General features: G+C 42.8%; 1 protein-coding gene across 3 annotated transcripts in view; it reads right to left on the bottom strand.

The window, feature by feature from the left end:
- Positions 1-9,250: 9,250 nt before the first annotated feature.
- IFTAP (intraflagellar transport associated protein) overlaps positions 9,251-19,093 on the bottom strand; it is a 77,384-nt gene continuing 67,541 nt past the window's right edge. For all 3 annotated transcript variants that reach the window (XM_055143116.1, XM_055143117.1, XM_055143118.1), the window contains one exon: positions 9,251-10,324. In XM_055143116.1, coding sequence (XP_054999091.1) covers positions 10,151-10,324 — 174 coding nt within the window. In that variant the 3' untranslated portion in view covers positions 9,251-10,150. The remainder of the gene's footprint in view (positions 10,325-19,093) is intronic.

Here is a 19,093-nt window from a genome sequence, read left to right as displayed (position 1 = left end):
GCCTCCTCCTTAGCAGCAGCTTCCTGGACCCAAGCAGGGCACAGATCGCAGACGCACCCCTTCCCCCTCCTCGCCCCCCAACCCCGCCGCAACACTGGGACTTCAAAAGGCGGGCAGCACCCTCCGCCCACCTGCGTTAACTGCCAGCTCCCACAACAGAGTGCCGTGGTGGGAATGCCCCTGTTATCTCCGGCGTTCATCGCTGTGGTGGTCCAGAGAAGCTGCTCTTGTGGGCGCAGGGGGATGGTTTCAAGGCGGTCTTTGCCTTGGGTGGCAACTCCTCACCACCACCGTGAGACGAACCTGCACCATCTGCGCTGCCGCTGGGAGTATCACCAGGGAACAGAACAGGCCGAAGAAATACACGCGCGCCATCAGGAAAGCCATCTCTTCCCCCAAAAGAACTTCGAGCTCAACTTGCAGAAAGTAGAAGTACACTCATTTACTTCTCTTGGCTATTTTTTTTTTAAGCCAGTCCTTGAAGTAAGGAATCTAGATGGTGTATACAACTAGCTCACCACGGGATCCTGGGATAAATACATTGATGTCTTTACTCTGTTCTCAAAACTCTCCGTATTATAAAGTATTTATTGATTCCTGTTTTCCATTCCCTTTTCGCAAAACTCACTAACGTGATGCTAAAATAAGGTAGACACTCAATTGAAATAGTATTTTCTTGATTATTGTTTAAAGTGTCAGGACTGGGGTAGGAGAGATAGCACAGTGGGTAGGGCACTTGTCTTACATGTAGCCAACCCTATGCCCAGTACCCTACATGGTTCACGCAGCTCACCTTGAGCATAGCCAGCTGTAGCCCAAAAGTCACTGTCACTGTCATCCCGTTGCTCATCGATTTGTTCGAGCGGGCATCAGTAACATCTCCCATTGAGAGACTTATTGTTACTGTTTTTGGCATATCCAATACACACGGGTAGCTTGGCAGGCTCTGCCATGCGGGCAAGATACTCTTGGTAGCTTGCCGGGCTCTCCGAGAGGGCGGAAGAATCGAACACCGGTCAGCCACGTGAAAGGCAAACGACCAACTGCTGTGCTATCGCTTCAGCCCAAATGTCAATTAAAAATAAATAAAAAGTAAGGCCTGGCTAACTGGAGGATAGTACAGAAGGTAAGGAACTTCCATTGCATGTGGCTAACCCCAGTTTGATCCCCAGCACCATATCTGTTCCCCCAATCTCTGTCAGGAGGGATCTGAGTGCAGAATCTGGAGTAAGCCATAGGTACAACCGGTGTGGCTGAAAAACATCACCACCAATTTTTTTTTAATTTGAATGTAAGAACAATCAAATTCAGGAAGAATGAAATTATGGGCATACTAATTAGGTGAAAAATGTATTTCATTTCTCACTCTAAACTATCGTGATGGCATTGGAACAGATCTGACACCTAGTGATTTGAGCTTAATTTCAGCACAATAGGAGGTAATCACATTAGTACTCTGTGTAAAACTGTGATTTTTGCAAATCTAAGATAGAAGAGACTCAGGATGACAAATATGGAAACCGTTATGTAAGCAGACATTTTCCTGAAATGCCATCCCATTATTTTATGCAGTCCCTGACATGTAAGGCACTCGCATGTCCTTATTGCTTTTGAGTGCAAAATCATCTCAAAGTCCTCATCTGCAGTTTGCTTAGGTTCTTCTATTTGTTTGTCTTCAACTGAAATCCCCTTCTCTAGAATTCTCTGCACCTGCGTAAGAACAGCCAGGTGTTCAGCTGGTTAAACAAAAACAACCACCAGCATGCATATCTCTCTGTTACACTTACTCTCAGTGGGCTGAGAGAAGCAGATGCTGTAAGCAAAGCCCACAAGCCGGAACAATAAAAAGAAATAGAATTAAATGGAGAAAAATGCAGAATTTTCCTCCTTGGACAAAGATTAGCAAATTCAACTTCAACAACAACAACAACAAAGCATCATCTTTGAAACATAGTCATATCTGAAAATAAGTTGTTCACTGCAACATCAGTGCACATTTGTTTGTGTATAACGACACACACATGCCTTCTCCAGGTGGAATCCCGGCAACACTGAGCTTCTACTAACATGGCTCCGGTATGTGGGGACGGGGACTATTTCTCCAAACCATCCTGTCCTGATATACAAAAAACCACTCAGGAATAGCTCCTCCACTCTTGAGCAGCCATGATCCCAGAGGCACACAAACCAATCTCGGAACACAGCAGCTGCTGGCAGATACACTCCTGGACTGTGAACTAAGCTATAGCCCCGTGCAGCCCTGGGAGGGGAAAGGTTTTTGTCCCTTGGCCTTTTCCCCTTTGCAGCCACATGGCGACCACCACCTTTCAGAGCCAATTGGACAGAGACGTAGGAGCATGCAGTGATGGGGCATGCAGAAAATCTCACGATGGGTGGGGCAGAACTGGCCCTGCTCCTCACCCAAATGAGACCCCAAGTGGCTGCCCCATGAACAGCTCCTCCGCTTCTAACAGCCATGATCCCAGAGGCACACAAACCAATCTCGGAACGCAACGGCTGATGGCAGAAACACCTCTGGACTTAATTACTCAAGTACCAGAATTCCAAACATTGCGGCCACTTTCACAGGCATGCAACATCATATGCTCTTCATTATCAGCAATAGAAAACAGATGATCTAATGATGCCTTTTCGGCAGTTGGGGGGGAAATTCCAAATAATAATAGTGGGTTTTAAGTCAAAAATTGAATGTAAACAAAGTAAAGAGAGAGTAAAGTGAAAATCATCTGCCATATAGGCAGGGTGGGGAGTGGAGGGTGGTATACTGGGGTTCTAGGTGGTGGAACATGTGCACTGGTGAAGGGATGGGTGTCTGATCATTGTATGACTGAGACTTAATCCTGAAAGCTTTGTGACTGTTCTCATGGTGATTCAATAAAAAAAAAAGACACACACAACTGGGAAATGTGTATCGTGTGTGTGTGTGTGTGTATATATATATATGCATATATACATATATATGTGGATTGGACCAATAGCACAGCGGATAGGGCATTTGCTTGCACACGGCTGACCTGGGTTCAATTCCTCTGTCCCTCTCAGAGAGCAGAGAGCCTGGCAAGCTATCAAGAGTATCCCACCCGGAAGGCAAGCTACCCGTGGAGTACTCAATATGCCAAAAACAGTAACTAGTCTCACAATGAAGATATTACTGGTGCCCACTCAAGCAAATCAATGAGCAACGGGACGACAGTGCTCTATGTGTGTGTGTGTGTATATTGAGTCATCAGGAATCATCAGAGCCAGTGCATCAACAATATGACACTATAGCCAAACCATTTAAGGGCATAACATATTTTTCAGGAATTAAATCCTCTTCCAGAAAAGCTAATTCTTCTAAAAGTCACTGAACTCTTTAAACCCAAGGGACCTAGAAAATCATTTTTGTAAAGAAAAAGAAAACATTGTTTTTAGAAATTCTCAAATACACTGATTAAAATTCCTTCCAGAATCTTCTATCTTTGTGTTTGTGTGTACTATAGTGTGTGTGTGGTGTGGTGTGGTGTGGTGTGTGTGTGTGTGTGTGTAGGGAGGATATGAGAATAATTAGTGGGTTTTTTTCTGCTTGGTTGTTAAACACTCTAATTACTTCAAGCGCCATTACCGACACTTGCACATAAGCCATCCTTTGAAAATACTTTTCAATCTAAACTAAAATTGATGCTAATTTCTTCTGAGAACATAGCCAATATTAACACAATTTGGAGAGTTATTGGATTTACTTTTTTAATCTTAACAGGGATGTCAATATTCTAAGTGCACACAATGGAGATAATCTATTACCATCTGAAGCGGAACCAACTAAAAAAACTCTTTAGAAACACTGCACATTTTTATAGACATGAAAAGAATTATAATTATATATCATGTACCATAACCTTTATTACTGACTTGCTATTATTTTGATGCCAAAGGATCTTCCTCTGTGCCTTCATGCAAAATTTACTTACATTAGAATTTTATTGTTGAATCTTTTTTCTCCCACTTTTGTACTAAATAGAATTACCTTTTTTTTTCCTGATAGCTATGTCAGTAAGTCAACATTCAAACACAGCTTAGACAGATATTTTTAATTAATTTCTTTACTATAAATTCAATGGGTTCGTGACATTATTTCTGTAACAAATTGTAACACAGAGGGCTGGAGAAAAAAACACAGTGGTTGAGAATACCTACCTGCCTTACAAACATTTTGGTCATGAGCTCAGATCCCCCGAGTCCCACCTGGGCCAACTGTGGTCCTGACCGTTTGAACCTGGCAACTCTGCTGTCTGTGATCCTGGCACCACGAGCATTTCTGTTACCACTCCCCCACCCCACAGCAAGGTCTGTGTGAGCACCAGAAGAAGGGATGCGACCCCTGGTGAGCAACACCACGAAATAGCTCTGCAAGTGCCCCTGCAGAACTGGCGATTGCTGGTGAGCCACTGCAGCAACCCCCGGAGAGCACCACAACCAGCACATGTTTGCTTCAACTAAGAGAGCAAGCACTCCTGTAAGCACCAGGGCAAAGGTGTGAAAATTCTGGTGAGCACCTTGGCCAAGGGTGCAAGCACTACAGCCTGATGTGCGACTTCCCAGCATGTCCCACACTAGAAATGTGTGACCAGCAAGCCAGGTGCGGGTGCTGGCCTGGTTACTACAGCCAGAACAAAAAGAAATGGGGACAGGAGTGGAAAGGGGAAGCGGGGGGAGTGGAATGGAATTTTTGAAAAATTGCACTGCACTGCACTGCACTGTCATCCCATTGCTCATCGATTTGCTCGATCGGGCACTAGTAATGTCTCCATTGTGAAACTTGTTTCTGTTTTTGGCGTATCAAATATGCCACTGGTAGCTTGCCAGGCTCTGCTGTACGGACGGGATACTTCTCGGTAGCTTGCTGGGCTCTCCAAGAGGGATGGAGCAATCAAACCCAGGTTGGCTTCGTGCAAGGCAAACGCCCTACCCGCTGGGCTATCGCTCCAGTCCTTGAAAAATTGTAATAAAGAAATCTGATACTACATAAATGTTGATTGAATGGTGGCTAAATCTTAATATGATCCACTCTTTTGGCACTCATACAAGTGGATCTTGTGAGGAAAGAAAGTCAAAATAAGAAGCGTAATGACTAAGATATGGTGCTTACAAAAGATTCTAGAATTAACGAGATTTGCTGTTTGCCCTTGGGATTGCAGGGAAAGCACATATACAAATAAACACAAGATTAAGCGTGACGAATACCAGCAGCATTTCAAAATGGTAGGTAGGTTTCTTCAGCAAGTATTTTCTGACGTTTTCTCTTTTTTTCTCCTCACTGTGACTATTCCCTGTGGTGCTCGGGGGACCATACATGGTCCCAGGGAGTGAACCTGGGTCGGCTATATGCAAGGCAAGTGCCCTACCTGCTATACTACCACTCTGGCCCCCCAGAAAAGAGAATTCTTGATGAAAATAGCAAGGAAATTCAATATCAGGCCGGCCTTAATATACAGGCTAACCTTCTCTTAAAATTGTACATACGTTAGATCTGAAGGAGCAATCTGCCCAACGGACCTCCACACTGAACTGGTTAGGGGATGTACCACAGACCAGAAATAAAAGTTCTCCATTCATGCTATTTTGGGTTGCAACTATCACACTGTTCTAGATTCTTTTAATTTGTTGGGGGGGGAGGGGGACACACCCAGTAGTGCTCAGAGCTTAACCCTAGCTCTGTGCTCAAGGACCACTCCTGGCAGTTCTCAGGAGACCACGTGGGATGCTGGGATGGAACCCGGGTCAGCCGTATGCAAAGCCAGTGCCATACCCTCTGCATTATCTAGCCATCCTCCTGTTCTAGATTCTTGAACACTTTTCATGTCCATTTCTCCCTCCCATTTTGGCGTTGCACCTAGAAATATTTGTTTACCTGCTGGTCTTTATTCGTCTGATCTCTATGGTCAATACATAACCTAGGAACACACAGGCTGCTTCTTAAGGCTCTTTTTTTTTTAAGGTTTTCCAGTCAGTGTGAAACAAACCCTGTAAGATAGTTCAAAGAATTCACTAGGCTGGCAGGCAGCCCTGGAGACCCACTGCGGGGTAGGGCAAGAAGCACAGGACAGGGTCTGGAGAGTTAACTCAAAGGGTTGGAGTGCATGTTGTGCGTGTGGGAAATCCAGGTTAGATCCCCCAAAATGCAGAGTGCTGCCAGGAGCAACCCCCAAGCACAGGGCCAGGAGTCGCTAACCCTTGAGCACTGTGGGATGTAGCCAAAGACAAACAACAAAATAGGAATAACAGCACAATTGAGATAAAACTGTCTTCAAACAAGAGGCCTCAAGGAACTAGACCTGCCATAAACATTGCTATATTAAACAACTGCCCCCCCCCAAAAAAAAGCACGAATTGCCAAAAGGAATGAAATCAAAAGCTAGTATACCAATTCTAAAGATAGAGTGGTCAGCAACAACATTTGCATGCTATCCACCCTACCTAGTTAATAAAAATATACTAGTAAAATTTAAGGAGGGGAGGTTGGGCAGGGGTTTGGGCAAAACCTTCAGTGGGTGTTAGAGACTCGTTCTGGTTCTGTGTTCAGAAGTGACCCCAAAAAGTGCTCAGGAGGCCATATGTGAGCAGGGGATTCAAACCAGGGCCATGGCCAGTCTCTGGTTTTATGCACAATTACATCACAATATGGCTGTTCCTTCAAGTCAGTGTGGTATAACGATTTCGTATTTAAATCTTGTATTGACCTCCCAATGGCTTTCAAATATTGCAATCATCAACAAACCCTGCTATAGTTAAGCCTTGAAGTATCCAATCAAATCCATACCTTTCATTTCCATCTGCAATTACTTAGATTCTTATCCTCTCTCATACAAACTATTGAAATCAAAAGTTTCTACTGATTTTTCTTGACCAACCTCAAAAGTCACTTTCTCTATGGAAATCCCTCAGCTCTCACTAATTTCCAAGCATTACTGAACTCCAGCTACCCATACTCCCAAAAAAGTCTTGCACACACCATTTTCACAAGACAGATTACACTTGACTTCAGTGCTGTCATATAAAAACTATCCCAATCATATGTATGGTTTGGGGCCCTGGTAGTTTCATTAAAAGGTTAAAATTAGGTTTGCTTAATTATAATAATAAATTTTAAACAGGCACATCCATAATATTGTTCATACATGTAACCAATATTAAAAAAATAACAAGGATTGGGACCCTCTGCGCCTAAAGACTTTGATTCCAGAGATCTAACACATTCGGGCATCCAGTGCAGCATCCGATAGCAATGCACTGGGACTGCGAACTGGGCTACAACTCTGTACTGCCAGGGGTGGATTTTCTTCCTCCCCACCCCGTCTTCCTGCACGGAAAGCGGCGGACTGGCGGCACCCACGTGGCAGGCGCCATCTTCTATGACTCCAAACCCAGAGGTATTCGGTTTTTACTTTTGGGGCTCCCAGGAACTCATGGGAAGGGGGCGTAACCGGCACGCCCTCGGCCCAGATAAATCCGGAGCCGCTGAGCGCGAATCGGACCCTCTGTGCCTAAAGACTTTGGATCCAGAGACTTCTTACAGCAATGCACTGGGACTGTGAGCTGGGCTATGTAATTTCTGGCAGAATTTTCCCTGGACTTTAAACAGACAATTATAAATGACAATTTACATTTATAATTGTCAGCAATGTGAAACGGTTCCTTTTGAACAGGTCTGACTTGGGGGGGAAACTCCAAATAATAACAGTAAGTTTTTGTTGAAATATTGAAGGTTATTAATGTAGCAGCCACCTCTCTGGACTGTGAACTAAGCAAAAGCCCCACGCTGGCCGACTCGGCGTGGCGTACACCATACTATGAGGCGCAGGAAGGGGGATGAGGGGGAAAAAGAAAAGGAAAAAGGAAAAAGGAAAAAAAAAAAGAGAGAGAGAGAGTTATGTACTTGTAGCAGTGGGGCTACATATCTCTTCATTTCCAGCAATGAAAAACTAATTATCAAATGTAGTAGGTCTGTCTCTCTTGGGTGGAAACTCCAACAACTATAGTGAGTTTTGTGTTGAATTATGGAATGTAATCAAGGTAAAGAAAAAATGAAGTGAAATTCATTAGTTATACAGTAGGGGGGTAGGGGGTCGGGGTGGGGGGTATACTGGGGTTTTTGGTGGTGGAATATGGGCACTGGTGAAGGGATGGGTGTTTGAATATCGTATAACTGACATATAAACCTGAGAACTTTTTAACTTTCCACATGGTGATTTAATAAAAAGTTAAAAAAAATAACAAGGATTTCTACCATTTTTACATTAATTCTTTGAAATCCAATATGTAGTTTACATTCAAAACACTTTAAATATAGTCACTACACTGCCATCAAAAATAATCTAGATTTCGTGCCATAAAATTTATACTTGAAAAAAAATCGACATATACAGCTTGTTACAAATGTACTTGAGAAAAAAGTTACATAACTGCATCAAAGTGCAACTTCTATTTCCATTTATTTTATACTTTTGTGATGGTGGGGATCACCATCAGGACTTTACTTATCAGGACTTTACTTATAGTAGGCATACATTCTACCACTGAGCTACAATCCCTGGGCATCAATTTTTGTTTTAAACCGAAATAAAATTCTGATTTAAAATTCACTCCCTTAGTCACACTAGCTACATTTCAAGTGCTCAGTAGCCACATATAGCCCAGGGGCTATTCTACTGAACACAGACGCTCTACTGTAATTATCTGTGTATTCACTTATCTCCCCCAGTAAGTCAGACCATGTCTAACTTATATGAACCTTTACATTGCCTAGCATACGGGATGGCACTGAAGTGGAGGTTTTTAAGTTTGTTCACTAAAGAAAGATAGATGGAGAAATCACTTGACTCTATTGCAACATTAAATCAAGAATTCTCTTTCTTAAAGATTACAAATGGCGTTTTTGTGGTTATACACACACGTACATGTACACATGCGCAGAAGTAATGGCCTGTATAAAAACTAATTAAGACTAACTACATTTATCTCTCTGTTATTGATTCCTTCAGTGATAAAAAATGCTTTATACATAACCCCCTTTCTTTTGTGATATTCCTTCTTTTCTCCTCTTACCACAGGAAAGGTTTTCTCCACAGCACTCTGATTTTATATTCTCCAGCTGCTTCTCTGTCTTGCCTTCTCAAATTACATTTTAAGCTTCTGAAGACATGGGGGGATTCCTTGTATTTTAAAATAACTCTCACACATGGCTCAAAAGTTAATAACAAAGCGCAAGATTTTAATATATGACATATAATCAATTTTCAGGTGACTTCTCTTTCGTTCAAAGTCTTCCCAATCAATTCTAGAAGCCCAGCTCAGTATTCACAGTCGTCCCACTACCTCTGGATGGCTAAGACCAGAGATCTACCACCTAATCAGTTTTTCTCTGTGCGTGACGATGTGTTCTGTGTGTAATCAAGAAGGTGGGATGATTTCCTAATCTTCGTCACACACCACACATTACCTCGTTAGAGTGTTCTCAACAAAAATGTGAACTGTGTCAGGGAAGAGGCTCAACGGAAGAGCGGTTACCTCACATGCATGAGATCCTGGTTTGATCCCTGGTACCTCTTTCCCCCCTAAAAAAAAGTATGGCACCCAAAAGCAAAGCAAAGCCTATACAAAACACGTGGAGAAACAGAAAGACGAATGCCAGATGATCTCACTCGTATGTAATCTGTGGTATAGAAAGAAACAAACCGAAGCAAACCTTTAGTTCATCAAAGTGGAGGGGGAGGGGAGTGGGCTAAAATGATGAAGGCGTTCAATGGACTGCAGTGGAAAGATAAATTAGTACTTGAGTGGTGAGTGCGGGGTAGTTAACACTGTCTCCGTGAAAACATTAAAAGCCTTATATATGAACTCGTTAAAACAAAAAAAAGGCACTTTAGTAAATGTTGCTTCCTGTCCCCATTTTTATCACCCTCTATCAGCCAGAGGATGCAGCAACATTAACAGAAGAGAATCCAGAGGGGCGGGAGATATCCTTGGTCTCGTTATTCACATCTCCTTCCAACAAATAACTCTGATAAATCTGTTCACACATACATTCCTAGGAAGGGGATTGTGAAAGACTTAATTTGAATTCTAATAAATTAACAAAAGGAAAGTGGCACTAAGATGTCTCAGTGAGTGGGTCCTGGGGCGCCTCGACGTCCGTGCTGGCATCCTTTCTCTTCTGCTCTTGGATGGCTCGCATCTCTGCCGGGGTGAACTTGGGGGTTAGTACCACACTGTCGTAATCAAATTCCTCATCGAGTGAGAAGGGCTGAACTTCATCTCCGAGTATCTATAAAAGGTAACAAAGGAGGGAAAACATATGCAATTGTTGTAAATGAAGATAAAGCTGAAAGCACAAACTCCCTATTAATATTTAATCAAACTTTTTTTTAGGCTTTAGCACTCTCAGCTGATTAAGCTGTTTTTAAGTAAAGGAATAAATTCAATTATTCAATTTGACCTAATTTAAGCTTCTTAATATGCCCCATTTGTACCATCCTGCATCTGAATGAATATCATTAACTAATTCTGCCCGCGGCAGAAATCAGAAAGTCTCTTTTGCACACATTCATTACATTTTTACCACTTGTATTGTCAGGGCTAGTGGCAAATAATAACACTAAGCTACATTAAAATATGGGAAAACATACTTTAAGATTTAGATCAACCTTACACTGTCACCACTTACTAAAAAAAAAAATCGTTATTTGGGCTGGACCGATAGTACAGCAGGTGGGGCGTTTTCCTTGCATGCAGCTGACCTGGGTTTGATTCCCAGCATCCCATATAGTCCCCAGAGCAATGCCAGGAGTAATTCCTGAGTGCATGAGCCAGGAGTAACCCCTGTGCATCGACAGGTGTGACCCAAAAAGAAAAACAAAATTGTTATCAAACAATCTTCAAATATCCAAAAGAACAATTAATATACTTAATATTTCACATAATGATTGTAGTTCCTGGCCTATAACAGTTGGAACTGCAAAACTCAGCTTCGGACCCAGGGATGTGGCTCAGTGATAGGGTACCGATTCTTCGTGCCAGAGGCTGACAGTTCAAACTTGGCATCACCCCACATCACTGGGTACTATCTACAGAGCTTCATGTGCAATCCTATATGCAACTACTGTGTCCCCAACATCAAAGGAACAACCACAATAAAACATAGGGAAGGAAAGGGAAATATGAAAAAATAAAAATATAATTATCATCTTAAATTTAAATCTTGAGAATACCTTTTATTCTATGATAAAAATTTTAAAATACTCTGGAGCTTATATACAAGATGGTATACCTGCAAAGAGATGTAACATTTTTATATCAAGTTATTCATAATCTACGTTTTAAAGGCCTTCTAAAGTAAGGCAGATTGTTTTTCCAAGCGTATTTTCCAATAAACAAAAGAGACTATCTTAAATCTCCTATGTCATCCCCTAAGAAGCCTTTCCAAAAGCAAATGAAGTGTGAGGCAATGAAATCAAGGCACCTCTATGCCTATCATATGTATGGTGATGCTGAAAAATTGAAAATTAAGATTTACGCAAGAATGACAGGAAAATGCCCTAAAGTTATTATCAACTTAAATATTCTCCCGTGGCAAACGATCTTATTGAGTGCATTTTGTGATATTCTTGAAAACGGACTATAAAGCAAAGAAACAACATGCTGCTGCTCTTACAGATGAAATAAAAAAAAAACAAAACAGAAAATTAGCATTTTCTGTTTGTTCCGCCACCATGTTGCCTTTTTTTTTTTTCTTTTTGGGTCACACCCGGCAATGCTCAGGGATAACTCCTGGCTCATGCACTCAGGAATTACTCCTGGCAGTGCTCAGGGTACCATATGGGATGCTGAGGATCGAATCCATGCAAGGCAAACGCCCTACCTGCTGTACTATCGCGCCAGCCCCTGTCTTTGTAAACTGCACCTCCCAGTATGGTGCACAGTATGAACTGCAAGCATACCTCCCTGTTCAATGGGCCAGAGAACAAACCTCAGGACCCAGAATATGCCTCTTTATGAGGAAGTGTCTATGCACTTTCCAAGGAAGATGATGACAGAAACTGCAGGGGTGAAGTTCCCAGAGGAGGGAAATGACAGTTCCCGAAGGAGGAGCCCTCTGGGCACAATCAGTAATCTTCCAGAGCCCTGCCACCGGGCACCTCCACACCCTTCTGCAAGGGTGAGGAACGTGTCCAAGGCCACACAATTAGTAAGGAAGAAAACCAAGATTTGAGTTACCAATGACCAACCCCCCACCCTCAGTATTTCAGACAAAGCGTCCTCTTCTCGACAACCATCACCACCACCACCACAACCATAAACCCCAGCATAAATCAACCTTGATGTCACTAGGCCAAGTCATAGCTCTTTGGGAGAAAAGACTCTTTCTGAATAAGCAAAATAATTTGCAGAATCACTCATCTGAAAAAAATAAATGTAGCCAGCATTCTGTATAATACCATGAAAGTCTTTTAAAGGAGCCACTGCACAAGAAGTGAATCCATTTGCAAGAGTGACTGATCTGTCCACCTGGGTCACTTCCATGTTGGTCTTTGGACAACATGCATTGGTGCCTCAAGGACTACTCCCTGGTGTACTCAGAGAGATCGAACCCTGGGCACCCACATGCAAAGCATGCCTGCAGTCCAGCCAGGTAAGTTATCTCCTCGAGCCCCACTTCAGTCGCTTTGTGAGACAGTGGTAATCATCACTGCCCAAGTGACAGCAGAACGATACTGCTGAGGCCAGTTCGAGAGAAGAAACACCAACACACTCTCGCCACCAGCTCCTTTCCCCAAATACAAGGGCTCTGCCATCCCTGGCCCTCCTTAGCAGTAAGCACTGAGTCCTGCAAACACCTGCCCACACTCTGGAGCTATTCTCCGCAACCCCAGGAGGGTCAGTGCATCCAGTCGGATGGATTTCTTGCTGCCCTTGTCTGCCTGGCGTCCACAGATCTAGCAGGCTTGATGTTGCCATTATTTATGTGTGTCCTGTGCACAGGTGACTTTGAACCCTACCTGCAGGCTCTAAAGCCTGCCTCGCCCTTTCTAGTCACTCACTAGATGCCATTCAGTCACTCCCTTCTGAGGCTGGAGTACAGTTTTAAATTAGACAAAATGGGTCAGGATCTGGTTCAGTGGTTGCATCATATGTGAGGTTTAGTTTTTGATCCCTGGAAGAAGAAAAAAAAAACACACACACACACACAAGGGCTTGGGAGATAGACCAGTGGTAAAATAGAACTCAGCACCACTGGACACGACATAGCTCTCGGGCCCAAGTAGCAGATATCAATAAGAGTGGCCCCTGGGTTATCTGAGCACAGCTTAGGAGGGGCCAAATAAACACATCAGCATCAAAGTCTAGTGGTCTCAAGATGAAAAGGCTTTATTTTTGGTTTGGGGGCTATACCCAGCAGTGCTCAGGGCTTACTCCTGGCTCTGTGCTCAGGGATCACCCTTGGCAGGGCATGGGGGACGAGATGGGATGCTGGAGAGCCATCCTACCTGCTGTACTACCTCTCCAGGCCCTCAAAATGAAACTAGATCGAGGCTGTCTGTGGGAAGAACTGCAGGCTGGGCACAGAGCTCCAAGGAAAATGAACTCAAGAGTGGATGGAGGGACAACCCCAAAGGAGAAAGATGGAAAGAAAAACACAGTAAGCCCTCAACTGCTGCCTCTTATAGATTCTTAGAAACCCGCACTTCAAGGAAAATGACTTACAGTGAAATAATTTTGATCACAGGCAAACTTCTCTACGAATGTGAACATTTGTACCTCTGACCCTTTTCTGGTCACAAAACAGTATCAAACTTTTCCATTAGAGACCTCAAACACTTCTCATCCACAATGATAGTGTGTATTTATTTGCTCATTCATTTTTCAACCCACTTGACTCAAGCTTATAAAAAAACAAGGTGGCGTTTGGGGGAGCGAGGTGAGGAGCAGTCTGTCACAGACCTCAGGGCACAAAGCAGAACCAGCCCTGGCCAGAAGTGCACTTCTCACGGAGGGGGCCCCATGCACACTCAGTATTCATAGACGGGGAGAAGTGAGTCCCCCAGCCAAGGAATGTGCACCTCTCTGGGTTGCCAGGAGAAACAAAAATAACACCCAGAAATAGCCACACAAGCCAGGGGAGAACTGGCAACCCCACACTGATGCTGGTTCCAGCCAGGAAACAATTGTTTACCCTCTCACCCGTGCTTCCACAAAACAATGTCAAACTAAGCACACAAAAAAAAAATCTCTGAGAGTTGAAGTCATGAACTTTGCATATAAGTGGATCAGCACAGAAAGTATCATGTTCAGTGAAATGAGTCAGAAAGAGAGAGAGACATAGACTGCACTCATCAGTGGAATATAAAGTAACAGAATGGGAGACTAACACCCCAGAACAGTGGAAATAAGGGCCAGGAGGTGTACTCCAAGTCTTGGAAGCCAGCCTCACTTGCTGGGGGAAAAGGCAGCTCAGATAGAGAAGGGACCACCAAGTAAAGTGTGGTTGGAGGACCCGCTCAGGATGGGAGATGCGTGCTGAAAGTAGGCTATCGATCGAACATGATGGCCACTCAATACCTCTATTGCAAACCACAACACCCAAAAGGAGAAAGAGAGCAAAAGGGAATGCCCTGCCACAAGGGGTGGGGGGATGGGGGCCTGGGAGGGATACTGGGATCATCGGTGGTGGAGAATGGGCACTGGTGGAGGGATGGGTACTCTAGCATTTTATGATTGGAACACAAGCACCAAAGTTTGTAAGTCTGTAACTGTACCTCATGGTGATTCACTAATAAAAAATATTTTAAAACATTTCTGAGGCTGGGGCTGGAGTGATAGTACAGTGGGTAGGGCATTTGCCTGGCACGCAGATGATCCGGGTTCAATTCCCAACAGCCCATATGGTCCCCTGAGCACCGCCAGGGATGATTCCTGAGTGCAGAGCCAGGAGTAACCCCTGTGCATCGCCAGGTGTGACCCAAAAAGAACAAAAAAAATTTCTGAGGAGAGCAATGGAACGCAAACCAATGGAGTGCCAGGGGTGACTATGGGTGTCAAACATGTTAGAGAGACTCATTAAAATAAGGCTAAGAGACTCGGGAAGGAAGCACACCAGGCGAGCACACGAGTGGTGCGTAAGGATGCCTGAGTTCGATCTTGGCACTGCGCGGTGCTTGCCTATGCAACATTCCAGAAGTAGCCCCTGAACACTGCTGGGTGTGGCTTGAAAAACAAAAAAAAGAAAATTGAGTCTGACATGTGTTCAATAGGATTGGGCAGTATTAAAATGACTCAAATCCAAATACATCTATGCAGGTGATTGAAACAAGGGTATCATGCAGAACATCGAACGAGGAATTCAGGAACGGGAGCAGAGAGCGGCAGGAGAGTTAAATCTATGGATGACTCAGGTGTCTAATGCCATGAAGAACAGAAGAGGAAAGACTCAAGGTAACCTAAAAACTGCTGAAGGTAGTTTCCTTGCTCACATCAGAATGGAAGACTTGGACACGCCTGCAGTGTCGAGGGGAAGGAGGGAGAATAAAGAACAGAGAAAGAATGACGCCCTTACCTTCGTCTCTCTGAAAATCACACCCCAGAGGTTAACGAGGATATTGATTCTTATGCTGATGTCAATAGATATCAATACATATTGACCCCAATTCCACAATATGCATGGTCCAGCAAACTCAGCACCAATCCCAACCTTTCTGCAGTTCAATGAATTCATTTGCCCGTAGAGTGAATTTAGTGTTCTGGGACATGGAGCACACGAGAAACCGGTGGCTCCCTGCCCCATGAAGTCAGCTTTGAAAGGACAGCGCTTGAAGGAAAGGAAGGCTGCAAGTCCCCGGGTGGGTTTCAGCTGTTGGCTGTGGTGGCACACTTTGAGAACGCTGTTCTTTCAAGCCAGGTTCATTCTAGGGTTCTAAGCTACTAAGACTCCAAGGTTTTTAGATTACAAACTGAAATCCTGACCTACTTCAAAGAGAAGAATTTGTGCAATGGAACTCCAAATCCCCTGCTTCGAAGCAGGAAACAACTGCGAATTAAGTTATTAACTTGTTATTTTTGCCTAAGGAGCTGCTGAGAGAAATATGTGGATTTCAGGTGTCTAATTTCAGATCTAATTGAAATCTTTTGTAGCCTCTCAGGAAATAGAGTTTGTACACTAATAGAAAACTGCTAGTTTCCTTAAAATTGCTCATGTGACTTAGTCTCACAGAGACACTGTTACAGAAAGAATCATTTCCATTCATAGTAGTACACAGGCAAATTAAAGAAAACAGAACTAATGCTCAGATCAATAATGCAGCATTTAGCCATAGGCTATCTTACCAAGTAATATGGTAAATAAACTGTCTTTTTTAAGTGAAAAAATTTAGAGTACCATTATGAATTGCAAAAACTGGAGGTCTTAATAAAAGATAAACAGAAGTTTCTTCTTTGACCATTTCTGTGGTTTGAGGGTGTAGGAAAAAAAAAACTTTTTTTTTAACTTTTTGGGTGGGTCATCCCTGGTAATGCTCAGGAGATACTCAGGAATTACTTCTGGCAGTGCTCAGGGAACCATATGGGATGCCAGGGATAAAACCCAGGTCAGCCATGTACAAGGCAAATACTTACCTGTTGTACTATCACTCCATCCCAAAATCATAATTTTTTAATTTTCTTAACACAAACTCCTATTAATGTTAAAAATTCTTTAAAGTGCTCCAAAACTTCCAAAATTCTTCAAAACGTAATAACTAAGAACTTAAGAACTTATTTAGAAATAAAAGGTGGAAGTTATTGGGAAAGGTGCGATTCTACATGAAAAGAATCCATGTATAAAAAACAACGCTGAAGGAAGAATTAAATTGGTCCAATCTATATCAGGAAGCTGATGGGTTCTTCTTAGGTAAGTAAGAGAAAGTCCAGGCATTCAGGAGATATTTGCAAATTCTGAGATTGAAGTCACAGAATACATTTACCATCTCAGGCCCCAAATAGCCCTTTGGTAAGCTTTTAAAGAAAAAGTTAAAAATAAACAAAATATATTTTATAAAATACAAAATAATATTTATTGGAAATATATGATTATACTCTGATATTGGTGCTTCAAAGTAAGTTTTAAACTATTAAACCAAGGAACAACTGGTATACTACTGTGATTCTAAATAATTCTGAAAGTTTTCATAACAAATAATGATTAGAAATAAAAACTCCACCCAAGATTCTGCTTTAGATATTCCAAGAACAGCAAAAATTATGAATGATGGTTTATGAGTTGCCAAACAAAAACTGCCCATATCATTTTGACTCCAATGTTTTTGTAAATGTTTATATTTTTGGAAAGAAAGGTGCATTTGTGTGTTGGTTTTTATGTTTATTTGTGTTGGCCCACACCCAGTGATGCTCAGAGGTTATTCCTGGCTCTGCACTCAGGAATTACTCCTGGCGGGAGCAAGGTACCACATGGGATGCCAGGATGGAACTTGCGTTGGTGTGTGCAAGACAAGGCAAACACCCTACCTGCTGCACCATTTCGTCCTATTGCCATAGGATGGGTTTTAAATTGCTACTTGATGAATTCAAAAATAATTTTTTACTCTCCCGTGACCCACCAACTAAAACCATTCTTATGAGATGCAGCAGTGAATCCCAGAAGGCAGCAGCTCGCCGGAGATCTCCCGGGCCCGTGCTGAGCTGATTTCACCAGGGCTCCTCAGGTGGAGGGGGTGTCCCTTCCCCGCCCACTCCAGACGAAACCCCGGTGATCTAGAGACTCACGAATGAATCTCAAAATAAATTAGCTCCCTACAGAGATGTCTCTGGACCCCAATCATTTACATATTTAGAATTCCAGGAGCGGCCATGGGACCCCCTCATGATATTCATAATAAGCAATAGAAAATAAATTATCTAGAATCTGCCTGTGGCAGGCAGGCTTGAATGGTGGTGAGAAAATTCAAAATAATAGTGGTGGGAAGGTGTAATGGTGGTGGGATTGGTGTTGATATACTGAATTTATCAATTAATGTGAACAACCTTATGAAAATAAAGTTAAAAAATAAAAAAAAAGACAAGCACCTTATTCAACGTAAAAATAAATAAATAAATAAATAATACCATTCTTACAACAATTTTTATAAGTACGAGGTGCCGTGACCACTGGCTAGTCTAAAAATGTACATGGTTACAGCTGAAGTCACAAGCATGAAAAAGTCTTTAAAAGAAACTGATTACTGCTAAAAAAAAAAAAAAAACCTTGTAAACCCATCCTACTCAGAAAAAAAAGCCATCTCTAATTCTAAAATCATGCTGAAAAATAGCTATCCCTGGCAGTTTATCTGGGAACCAATTTGATGTTTTAATATAAGAGAGCAAGCGTTCTACATATACTTTTGTGATGTCCATGACCAAAAAGCTCTATGAGAAAGGGGTGCCTAAAATTCGAAGTATGCGGTCTATTTCCAATGGACTGTTTTGATATTGGGGTAAGTGACTAGTATCTGAGTGATGCCTCAGATATACCCTATAAGGATTTATTAGAACACAGTAATGAAGGGTTTGTAACAACTTCTTGCGCCTAATCCTCTTCCATGCTCCTTCCCCAAACCACCAGCAGCCTCAGCTGATGCAGATATTTTTAGTAGGAAAGAATGGCAAATGATAACAAAAGATGAACAGTTTCAAGGGTCAGAGAGAGTGCACACGGTTAGGGCACATGCCTTGCATACAGTCAATGCATATATATTATATGCATTATATATAATGCATATTATAATCCCCCGGCATTATATGGGGACCCCAAAGCACTGCCGAGTATAGCCCTGGAAGCCTCAGATCATCCTTGGGGGACCCCTGAGCTAAACCAAGGTGGCCCAGGTAATGTCTAGCACCACAAGGCCTGAGCAGCACCACATCCTCTGGCTCTAACACTGAACCCCCTAGCTGAGGTTGGTCCAGAATTGGCAGGTCCCCTGAGCATTGCTGGACCCCCCTCCGCCCCCACGCCGCATCACCACCAATCCAACAACAGTAAGAACAAAATAGATGCACAACATCCATG

Source organism: Sorex araneus, chromosome 6 (assembly GCF_027595985.1).
Source record: "Sorex araneus isolate mSorAra2 chromosome 6, mSorAra2.pri, whole genome shotgun sequence".
NCBI lineage: Eukaryota > Metazoa > Chordata > Mammalia > Eulipotyphla > Soricidae > Sorex > Sorex araneus.
This window is presented reverse-complemented; position numbering and strand designations above follow the sequence as displayed.